Source organism: Vulpes lagopus, chromosome 10 (assembly GCF_018345385.1).
Source record: "Vulpes lagopus strain Blue_001 chromosome 10, ASM1834538v1, whole genome shotgun sequence".
Classification (NCBI taxonomy): Eukaryota; Metazoa; Chordata; class Mammalia; order Carnivora; family Canidae; genus Vulpes; species Vulpes lagopus.
This window is the reverse complement of record NC_054833.1, coordinates 31839271-31851611: the sequence shown is the minus strand read 5'-3', so window position 1 is coordinate 31851611 and position 12341 is coordinate 31839271. Positions and strand designations below refer to the sequence as shown.

At 35.5% G+C, this 12341-nt stretch overlaps 1 protein-coding gene across 8 annotated transcripts in view; it reads right to left on the bottom strand.

The window, feature by feature from the left end:
• ARHGAP32 (Rho GTPase activating protein 32) overlaps positions 1 to 12341 on the bottom strand; it is a 288412-nt gene that overhangs the window by 16590 nt on the left and 259481 nt on the right. For all 8 annotated transcript variants that reach the window (XM_041770213.1, XM_041770212.1, XM_041770210.1 and 5 more), the window contains 5 exons: positions 12098 to 12242; positions 11559 to 11641; positions 3759 to 3866; positions 3337 to 3482; positions 2343 to 2538 (listed from right to left, as the gene is read on the bottom strand). In XM_041770213.1, coding sequence (XP_041626147.1) covers positions 2343 to 2538; positions 3337 to 3482; positions 3759 to 3866; positions 11559 to 11641; positions 12098 to 12242 — 678 coding nt within the window. The remainder of the gene's footprint in view (positions 1 to 2342; positions 2539 to 3336; positions 3483 to 3758; positions 3867 to 11558; positions 11642 to 12097; positions 12243 to 12341) is intronic.

The following is a 12341-nucleotide window of genomic DNA, read 5'->3' as shown; positions in this document are numbered from 1 at the left end:
ATAAAAATCATAGAACATCTCAATAGATGCAGAAACAGCATTTCACAAAATTCAACATCTCTTCACAATAAAAACTCTCAAGGAAGTGGGTTGAGAGGGAACATACCTCACCATAATGAAGGTCAAATAAAGCAAACCCACGGGTAACATCATACTGAATGGTGAAAAGCTGAAAACTTGTACTCTAAGATCAGGAACAAGAGATGGATGTACTCTTGCCATTTTTATTCAACACAGTACTAGAAGTGCTAGCTATAGCTATCAGACAAAAAAGAAGAAATAAAAGGCATCCAAATTGGTATGAAAGAGGTAAAACTATCACTATTTATAGATGATATGATACTATATATAGAAAACCCTAGGTACTACCAAAAAACTAGTAGAACTAATGAATGAATTCAAGCTGCAGATACAAAATTAATAAACACACACAAAAAAACCCAAAATTAATACGCAGAAATATTTTGCATTTTTTTACACTAGTAACAAAACTGGAAGAAAAGGAAATTAAGAAAATAACTCCATTTACAATTACATCAAAAAAATACTTAGGAATAAATCTACCAAGGAGTTCACACTTATAGTCTAGAAATTAGAAGACACTAGTGAAAGAAATTAAAGATGACACAAATAAAGGGAGAGATACATCATGCTTATGATTGATAGAATTAATTCTGTTAAAAGTCTTAACTACCTAAAGCAATCTACAAATTCAATGGAATTTCTATCATAATACAAATAATATTTTTAGTGGAACTAGAACAAAAACAATCCTTAACATTGTAAGTAACCATAAAAGACCCTGAACAGTCAAAGCAATTTTGAGAAGTATCAAAGTGGGAGGTATCACACTTCCAGATGTCAAACTACACTGTAGTCGAAATTGTACAGTACTAGCACCAAGAGACACCCAGAAATAAACTTATGCTTATATGGTCAAATTCATCTATGACAAAGGTGGCAAGAATATACAATGGGGAAAAGACAGTTTCTTCAATAAATGGTGTTGGGAAAACTGGACAGCTACATGTAAAAGACTGAAACTAGACCACTTCCTTATATCTTACACAAAATAAACTTAGAATAAAGACCTAAATGTAAGGCCTGAAACCATAAAACTCCTGAAAGAAAACATAGGCAGTAATCTCTTAGACATAGGCCTTAGCAATATCTTTCTGAATCTATTTCCTCAGGCAGGAAATAAGCAATTGAGACTATATCAAACTAAACTTGCACAGTGAAGGAAACCATCCACAAGATGAAAGATAACCTACTGACTGGGAGAAGATATTTGCAAATGATATATTCAACAAGGGATTAATATCCAAAATATATAAAAATTCACACAACTAACACCAAAAGATAATCCAATTAAAATAGGCAGAGGACCTGAATGACACTTTTCTTAAAAAAAAAAAAAAAAGACATATAGATGGCCAAAAGACACATGAAAAGATGCTCAACATCACTCATCATGAGGGAAGTACAAATCAAAACCACAATGAGATGTCCCCTCACACCAGTCAGAATGGCTAAAATGAAAAAGAGAAGAAATAACAAGTGTTGGCAAGGCAGGGAAGAAAAGGGAACTCTTGTGCACAGCTGGTGGGAATATGGATTGGTGCAGTCACTATGGAAAACAGTACGGAGATTCCTCAAATAATTCAAAATAGAACCACCGTATGATCTAGTAATTCCACTTCTGGGTATTTACCCAAAGCAAAAACACTAATTTGACAGATATATGCACCATTACGTTTACTGCAGCATTATTTATGATAGTCAAGATATGGAAGCAGCCTAAGCATCCATCAAGAGATGAATGCATAAAGATGTGGTGTGTGTACATACACACACACACACACACACACACACACACACACACACCATGGAGTATTATGCATCCATCTCTTCATGCTGGCTGGGAGACAGCACTGTGAGAGGTGCTGGTCTATTTTAAACTTAAAATGGAATCAAACAAGTCGTTATCCATTCATGATTTCTTGTGTAAGCTGTTCCAACCCCAGTATATTTCTAAATAAATTTCTAGACAACATATCTCAGAGAGAAAATTACACCCTATATAAGTGGAACTGTATTATTTTCCCTAACTATTTGCCCTCTATAATTAACTTTCAGCTTCTTTAAAATAACATGATGTCATAATGCTTTTCGAGAATCATTTGTATCATTCCCTATGAAAGACCATCTATAGTCAGATGAATGGGTTTTTTGGGGGCGGGCTCAAAATCACTATGGTAATATTAAAATGCAAAAGGAAAAAAAAAAAGAACACTTGACCGTGAAAATCACATCATTAAAGAGGATTTAAGGAATCTTACCTTTCAAGTGGGAACTCAATTATGGTATGAAACTTTCCCTGAAGTGCAGCCGGTCCTTCTCCTACTTCGATGTATTTATTTTCAGTGACAATTGGAGAGCTGACCTGAGCTTGCGTCCGTGCCTGGGCTTCCTCCAAGGTCAGCAGCTTGGTGGATGGAGAGGAAACCAGCAGGGACTTGGGTCTTGATAGAGAAGCTTTAGAAAGAAAGAAAAGCAATGAAAAAAGTTAAGATTTTTGGCACAGGTAAAAAAATATATATATAAATCTGTGTGAGTGTGTGTACATCAACCTCTATCTGCCTATCTACCTGTGTTGTTTTACATTTTCTTAAGTCTTTTATTTTATTTACTTTTTAAAGATTTTATTTATTCATGAGAGACACAGAGACAGAGGCAGAGACACAGGCAAAGGGAGAAGCAGGCTCCCTCTGGGGAGCCCGATGTGGGACTCGATCCCAGAACTCCGGGATCACGCCCTGAGCCAAAGGCAGATGCTCAACTGCTGAGCCACCCAGGCATCCAGGCGTCCCTCTTAAGTCTTTTAAATGGCAGAAACAACAGGACTTTATATTGACTGAGGTAAGGAAAGTGCCATACCAGGTTCTTAACAATAATATATATATATTTTTTTTAATTCCGTAAGTAATTTAACTATTTTCCTTCCTTAAAAGATATCAAGCAAGGTATCACTCAGATATGTTAAGTCTGAATAAAATTTTTTCATTCACTGCTCCATATTATAACTTTATATGCATCAATAACAGGTGACATATTTTTTAATGTGTCATAAACTTAGATCATAAGAGGTCTAACAGGTAGTATTCACTAAGTATATACAAAATAACTGTTAAACTATGCATTTTAAGAAGTGGACATAAATTACCTGCTTTCTACCAAAGACAGATTTATTCAACTGAGATGAGAAATGCAGTTTTTCCCTGCCTTTTGAAGTCTATACATGTTCCTCGTAAACAAAATCCGTGTGAGCCATACCTGCCCCGTCCTGAATGACAGCACTGATTTTCCCACTGAAGAGTACATCTACATGATTCAGGATGAATTCAACCACCACAGACTGAATTCTCACTTCCATGAAAGCTGCTGTTCCGCTGAAGCAAGCAGATTCTATCTGTTTTGATCTGTGGAGGAACCAACATTACCATCAGAGAATCCCAAAGACAGCAGCCTTAAAGGGCATTATTATTTTATTTTTAATGAGTAAACAGACACACCAGAGGAAGAAAGCGTACTTTTAGCGCCTTGGCTAAGCCCCACTTGCCTCTTTTTAGAAGATGCTTATAAAAACAGCAGATGAGTTTTACTTTTAAAAATTGTTCTCAAGGAATGCTGATGAATTATATTTTGATTTAAGATAACTAGTTCTACTTAAGGTCATTAAATCAAATGCAACTTACCTTAGCAGGTTCGGAGCCCAAACAATTGCTAGGTTTTTTGCATGCATATTTGTGATGGAACAATAGTCAGCTAGAAGGGACAAGTGTCTCATCAGGAACTCCAGCGTTCTGGAAAATGCAATGTAACATATTAACAAAAAGAAACAGTATGTAGCAGTATAGAAGCACTACTAATTAATTTTTAAGATTTCAATGGAAATAGAAAAGGGAACCACACAAACTGCAGCAAAATCTTATGTTGCTTCTTAGGTCTGAATACTATGATTACCACAGAAGTGTCAGGAGAATATTATGAATTCTATATTCTATATACAGTAATCACATCTACAGAATTCTAAGAAAAAAGTCTAAGGTAGATACGGTAAGAAATTAACATTTCTGATAGGACTGGTTCCAAGAAAACAGCTTTAGTTTTAAAAAACCTTTAGGAATATTTGCTCCTGGTTGTCAGACATCTAGTTTGAATGTATTTCACCAGTGAAATACATCGTCCATCAAAGCTGGTTTCTAGATAAATGATATCATCAAGTTATGCTGTTCTACTTGCAGCAGACATGCTAACAGGAGAGGATTTAAACTTTTCTTTTATAAAAGAAAACGGGGGAATCCCTGGGTGGCTCAGCGGTTTGCAGGGATCCCTGGGTGGCTCAATCGTTTGGCGCCTGCTTTTGGCCCAGGGTGTGATCCTGGAGTCCCGGGATGGAGTCCCACGTCAGGCTCCCGGCATGGAGCCTGCTTTTCCCTCCTCCTGTGTCTCTGCCTCTCTCTCTCTCTCTCTCTGTCTATCATAAATAAATAAATAAATCTTTAAAAAATAAAATAAAAAATAAAAAAATAAAAGAAAATGGTATTTCACAGGCCTAAAATGTTAAAAGAAAAATTGCAGTGGGCACCAAAGGAAGAGAATAGTTGAGCAAAAAATGTGCTTAGAACAGAAGGCCTATTCCAAAATCTAATATCCTGGTCTATCTTATTTGCTTTACTTAAACAATTCCATATATATGTGTACTTATATATATGGAATTATTTAAACATGTGGTATGTATACACACACACATCTTTATGTAAAGAGGTGGGGGATATCCCCTGTGAAATAACAGGGGATAATATTTTTGGAAAGAAAGCATAATTAGTTTTTTAATGCAAGTCAAATCAGAGAAAAACACAGAGGTATTACTGAGTAGCTACTACATCTCTTCAAGTGTCCTGTCCTATATGTATAGGGATTGAAAACTATTAAGGACAATAAATAGGAGACATAAGTTTAAGACTGTTATTTGAAATGGTAATGAAAGTTAAATTGTGAGCAGCATATGAGTCTCAAAGAGCAAGATGAACCCAACAGGAATCTGAGAAGCAAAATCAGACAGCAGCTAGAAGCACTGCTCAAGATGCTTTCTACAGGGATCTCCTCAAGTTCCCATGACAGCCTGACCAGCACAGGGCTACCACTCCCCACTTCATGGAGGAGAAAACCAAGGTTTGCTCAGGTGACACAGACAAGCAGCGCTTGTCTCAAATCAAGGTCATCAGCGTGGCTCCCAAGTCTCTCATTTAACAGCATCCACTGCCACTGCTCTATAGTACAAAGGTACTTCTTGGTCTCTCCTCTACATACTTGAATAGGAAAGACAGACAGAAGTGAGGCTGGTCTGGAGACAGTGTAGAGAGGTGGGAAGCTTAAGAAATGTGTTTAGAAAACATGTAAAATTTTATTATTTTCAATGGAGAGTAGATGAAGGAAGGGAACTATTGAAATATTTTATTTTTTTTAAATTTTTATTTATTTATGATAGTCACACACAGAGAGAGGCAGAGACACAGGCAGAGGGAGAAGCAGGCTCCATGTACCGGGAGCCCGACGTGGGATTCGATCCCGGGTCTCCAGGATCGCGCCCTGGGCCAAAGGCAGGCACCAAACCGCTGCGCCACCCAGGGATCCCCTATTGAAATATTTCAGAAATATATTTAGGAGAAATGCAACTCAAAACAAAGAAGATAGCAATTTATTCATGTATCTCATTGTAAAAATGTTTTTAAAAGCTCATGGAGAATTTTAGTCAGAGTGCATGAAATGAGCATTTTCATATTCAGCAGAGTACAAACTGCTTAAATCTTCATGGAATACAACTGGGAAATTGCTGTATATTGGGAAAGAAATTTTAGTACCTTTTGATTTCTAAGAATTCCACTTTCAGGTCTTTGTCCAAAAAAAAAAAAAAAAACCCTAAATTCTCCCCAAAATTCACGTAAGTGGATGGTCCTCACAGTGATGTTCAAAAGTAAGGGAGAAAAAAACCTACCATGGAATGCAAACTAGTGCAGCCACTGTGGAAAATAGTATGGAGGTTCTTCAAACAGTTAAAAGTAGAACTACCTTACAATCCAATAATCAAACTACTGAGTATTTACCCCAAAACACAAAAACACTACTTCAAAGGGATACGTGCACCACTGTTTATTACAGCATTATTTACCATAGCCAAATTATGAAAGCATCTCAAGTGTCTATCAGTGGATGAATGGATAAAGGAGATGTGGTGTATACATACATTGGAATATTATTCAGCCATAAAAAGAATGAAATCTTGCCATTTGCAACAATATGGATGGAGCCAGAGAGTATAAGTCTAAGAAAAATAAGTCAGAGAAGGACAAATACTATTTGATTCACTCATATAGGAATTTAAGAAACAAAACAAACAAGCAAATTAGGGAAAGGGTTAAAATAACATATAGCCCATTCACATAAGGGAATACTATTAAAAATCATGTTTTTTCAAGAACATTTAAAAAATTAGGAAATGTGAATGCTAAAATCTTAAAAAGTCTGGATGGGAAGAAATATATTAACAGAGATTAACACTCACTCAAATTATGTAGAAGACACTAAAATATAAAAACACATTATATAGCAGGAGATATATCACAAGGAATTATATATAATATACAATGAGATATATATGTGTGTGTATATATATAGTAAACAATATATATAAAACATGTCAGCATACATTGTAGGTAATGTAGATTAGGAATACAGAAAATAATATTGGGATATGTATACTATATGTGTGTGTATATATATGTATAGCAAACTATAAAGCATATGGTGCATAAAATATATAAAATGTGTATGCAATATATATTATTGAATATTTACTATGTGCTAGGTTCTATTCTGAGAATACAGTGATAAGACAAAACTCATGACCTCAAGGAGCCTGTTTTAGGGAGATTATATATAAAATAGGCAACACTATAAACACACACATTTATATATATACATTATAGATAAAACAAAAAAGTAAATGCTTGTTATTCATCACAATAATAATAGAGGTAATTAACTCAAACAGTACTTATATAACAGGCCTTGTTCTAAGTGCTATTCCTTTAATATTCATAATAATCCTAATAGAAAAGTAACAGTATTCTCTATTTTACAAACAATGAACTGAGCCCAAGAGGCAAAGGAACTAGCCCAAGGTCACAAGGTCATACAGCTGATAGAGGCAATTTGGTTCCAAAGTCCCTACATTATAATGCCAATAATACATAGACATTATATAGTAGATAACACAAATATACAACAGGGTATAAACACAAATAAACAACAGGGTATAAATATATAAGAGATATAAATAAAAACATGTTGGAAGATTTATTTATATAAAATATAAAATATATAGGAGAAACATGTACTTTATATACATACACACATATACATTCTCCATATTTGTCTCTTCTTACTGACGTTCTCTTAATTTACCCACAATATTAACCAATACTCTATTCCCTATGTAAAATGTACTGACTGGTGTCTAAGGCAATATAAGTTTGTTTTTTTTGTTTTTTTGCCTAACAGGTTTCTGTCTCTAAACCACTTTGACTAAATATTTAAATTTTAAGCTTACCTAAAGCGAATTTTAAAGGGTTTCTCTGTTTATGCAAGATTTTAATTCACAATGAAGTTAAATACTATCACACTTATAAAACATGACTTTTAAAAACAGAATTTTTGTTTCCTGCTTCTATACAATCTATTGAATTTTTTGCAGTCTTCATAAAGGTGAGCTGCCAAATGAGGAAGGAACAAATACTGTGACAAGCAGAGAACAATTTAAAACAAAACCTATAATTACCAGTAATATTCTCATAGGGAGAAAAGATAATATCCATGAGATAAGGAGAAGGATGCTATCAAGTAGGAGCATTCACAGGAACAAGAAGGAAGTTCTTGGAAATAACTGTTTTTTAAATCAAGAAGTGGACTGGAGGAAATCTTTACATGAGAACTGACAAAGAAAAGTTAAGAAAATGAAAGATTGGTTCAAGAGCTACAATAAGGGGATCCCTGGGTGGCTCAGTGGTTTAGCGCCTGCCTTCGGCCCAGGGCCTGATCCTGGAGTCCGGGGACTGAGTCCCACATCAGGCTCCTTGGATGGAGCCTGCTTCTCCCTCTGCCTTTGCCTCTGGCTCTCTCTCTCTCTCTCTCTCTTTCTCTCTCTCTCTCAGGAATAAATAAATAAAATCTTAAAAAAAAAAAAAAAAAGAGCTACAATAAAACCAGAAAGAGAATAGAGAAAAGATATGGGGTTTGAGTTGTAATGAGAACCATCACAGCAATAACAGTAAGAAAATTTCTCAGATGTTCCCCAATGGAAAAGGCCCACCGAGAACCCCACAGCAAATAAAGTAAAAGAATCCACCCCAAGATGAGTCAATATGAAAATAGAATGTTAGGTATATTCTCAGTATAAAAGCATCCAGAAAGGATATAGACAAAATAAAATATGTCATATTAAGTACTGGCAGACTAGAATCAGATATCACTGTGGCACTTTTGCTTAGATGACAACAGTGCAATGCCACCAAAATTATGGGAAAAAATGATTTACAGACTAAAACTCTAGAAGTTATCAATCAAATGCAAGAGTAGAATAAAAGCATTTTCATCTCGATGTCTCAAAACATTTACTTCCATTATAGCTTTCCTCAGGAAGCTACCAAAGATGTCTACAACAAAGCAGGGAGTGCATACAAGAGAAGTGACAGCAAGAGATCCCAAAAAGAAGGATTCAACTCGTGCAGGAGGCAATGAAGAGAATTTCCAAAATGAGTGGGGAAAGAGTTGGCAGTGTTGTAGGTCTAGAGAGAAATCGGCCCGGACAGAGGGACTGAGTAGTGGGACAGAAGGCTCTAGGAGGGATGTTTTCATGGAACAACAACAAAACTTTAAAAAAAAAAAAAAAAAAAGCTTGCCTGATAAGTCTGAAGTCCCTCGAGGGTGTTTCAGGGATAAACTAGTGATGAACAGAAACGGAGCAAGCCAAAAATGGGCAACTGCTCCAAAACACACACAAAGTTACCTCAGAAAGGAAACAGAGGTCTGGTATATATTATGTGCAGTTGTGAATAATAGAAAGTTATTACAATACAGTGAATACTGGTTTTTAACTCCAAATGCTAACCTAACCAGAGGATGAAGACCAGAAAAGGGGAAACGTGTTTGTGTGGTATGGCAGGGGGGTGGGGGGCGGGTAAAGACAGTAAAATTTCATTTACCATAAAAGAAAGGTAAAAAAAGATCCCTGGGTGGCGCAGCGGTTTGGCGCCTGCCTTTGGCCCAGGGCGCGATCCCGGAGACCCGGGATCGAATCCCACATCAGGCTCCCGGTGCATGGAGCCTGCTTCTCCATCTGCCTATGTCTCTGCCTCTCTCTCTCTCTCTCTCTCTCTCTCTCTCTCTGTGACTATCATAAATAAATTTTTAAAAAATTTAAAAAAAGAAAGGTAAAAACATCTAAAAATGAAAAATCAGGAAATAACATAAGCATGTTATTCAGAAACAGAAGCTAAAAAAAAAAGAAACAGAAGCTAAGGAGAAATCAGTAAGGGGAGTTGTGCAGTAGGAGACTGCTGTTTTTTACTGTCAACTATGTACAATGTTTGACTTTTTAAAATTATGTGTATATGAATGTTACATTGGTCTTTTTTTTCCCCTTAATTTAGAGAAGAAAGATAGATCTACATGGTACCTCCTGTAAAACTATCAAGCCAAGAAATCTTGGCTTAATTCTAATCATCTGTCTTGCTATGCTTTCTATTAAAAGAATAAAATACTAAGGACCAGACTCATTCACACATTGGATCTCATTTTAACATCAAAAGAAAATCCTCTTAAGAGAGTATTATTAGTATTCTTTTCACAGATATGGAGATTAATGCTTAGAGAGGTCACGAAGGAAGTGATGAAGTTGCAAACTCAAATTCAGATGTATCAAAGCTAGTATTCATTATACTGTACCAGGTTTCCTTTTCTGGTAAACTAAAAAAGTCTTCTTTCTCCTTAAATATTCTTCAATAACTGTATTATCAGATCTGTCTCCTCAGCCTTCTTTTTCCGGGTTGAATACCTGAATTTCTTGAGCTTCCTCCACAGAAGCTCTTTGTGTTGTATTTTTTTCACTCTTCAGTGGGTCCTTAATAACCTCTTTAATTTCCTAAACTCCTCTTAAGACAGGGCACATTAACAGGACGATGAGTCAACGCTAAGTTACCTTCTGGCTCTTGATTATTATGATTTATAGCTATAGCATGGACTAAAAATAATGCACTGATTTTTAAGGTTGATCAAAAATTTTAGGGGTGTCTGGCTGACTCAGTCAGAAGAGCACATGACTCTTGATCTCGGGTTTGTGGGTTCAAGTCCCACATCGGGTATAGAGATTACTTACCTAAATTAAAAAAGAATTTAGTGCCAAATTTAGTGCTGAGTTTTAAAACATCTTTATAAACAATGTCATTTTGAAAAAGTAAGCACTAAATTATTTAATTTGTACATTACCAAAACATCTGCTGCATTTATTTCTTTGTCAATAATTGAAATTTAAGAATTTTACATTTTGCTTTTTTGTCTTTTATCATCTATGGTTTACCATTTTCTTTCTCTCACTAAATAGCAGTCATCTTCAATTTTATTCGGGTCTTTTCAGATATGGGCAAAAATATTTCTGAGAGGGCAGCCCAGTGGCTCAGTGGTTTAGCGCCACCTTCAGCCCAGGGCATGATCCTGGAGACCCAGGATGGAGTCCCACGTCAGGCTCCCCACATGGAGCCTACTTCTCCCTCTGCCTGTGTCTCTGCCTCTCTCACTTTCTCTCTCATAAATAAATAAATAAACAAAATCTTTTAAAATTAATATATATATATATATTTCTCAGAGTCCAAATTAACATACAAATAAATTGCACCTTAAAAAGTAGCAACAACAACAAAACCAATAAATAAGAACAAAACACCCAATATTTGAGCTCTTTATAGATATGAGAGTCTCTTGAGGAAGAATTCTGTGATACCTGTTAGATTTTGTGGGTCTACACAGACACCTTTTAAAGAAGGAAAGAGGGTTGGAAAAAAGGAAACAAGTAAACAGGCCCCCAGTACTGTGTCCATATTTTGGATCCACGCAATCACAAGTAAAGTACTCTTACTTGCGATCATACACCCCAACATTTCTCAGTGGCTCAAAAGACAAATCAAACAACAAAACAGGCTTAATCAACTATCCATCTGTCCACTTATTTATTCATTAATTCAACATTTATTAAGTGGTTATTGGATGCCAGTACTGTGACAGGCCCTGGGATACAATGACAAATAAACATAACGTCTGAACAAATGGAAGTTTAAATAGAACTCCATGGAAATTTAAATAGTTAGAAACCCAAGGAAAAAACTATTCTTCACATCAACTGATTTGTACTTTTGGGTGCTATCTTACAACACGTGACTCACCTGTAGTGCGGAGGGGGAAGTTGCTGGATGACGTCATGAATTTTTATCAGCCTTTCTTCATCTGTTGCTGCTGAGACAGCATCCTGCAACAATCACAATGTGAAATAAACCAGTAGGCTTTGTTGGTAAAAAAAAAAAAAAAAAAAAAAAAAGCAATTCAGTTTTTACTCTACCTTTTGATGCTGAATGGAAAGGAAATACAGAGTATCAACAAAGTAAACTTTGCTTCCATACTATGTGGACATTGAAATCTATTAAAAGATAACTTTTTAAAACTTTATGGTAACCAATATTAAGTGTGATAAGATTAGTGGATCAAAGTCAGAAACTAAAAGAAAGAAAATGTGAAAACAATGAAGACTATGGACTAGCTAACAATAACTGTGTTTTGTTTTCTTTAAAGGAGATATTTTAGTCACAGAACTATTTCTTACATGACTAAACCAATCTTTACACGTTTGGAATAAAATGACAGCAAAACTCCAAAGAGAATTTGATTAAAAGTGACTTTAATTACTCACAGAAAAAACAATACTCACAGAAAATTTCTCATACAGCTGGTACGTGAGCAGAGGGTTTGGGAGCTCTCGAAAATATAGCTTACAGAGGGAACCCACAGAATGGATGTCTTGAACATATGGTTCTTTTGTCAGGTCGGGGACATGTTCAGAGTCAAACTCGTGGCTAACAAAGATGAGAGACAAAACAAAATTATTTTATTGAAGAAAAGCAAATATAGGACTTATATATAAGCAAAGCAAAGTTAATGTTTTTATTCAAGTG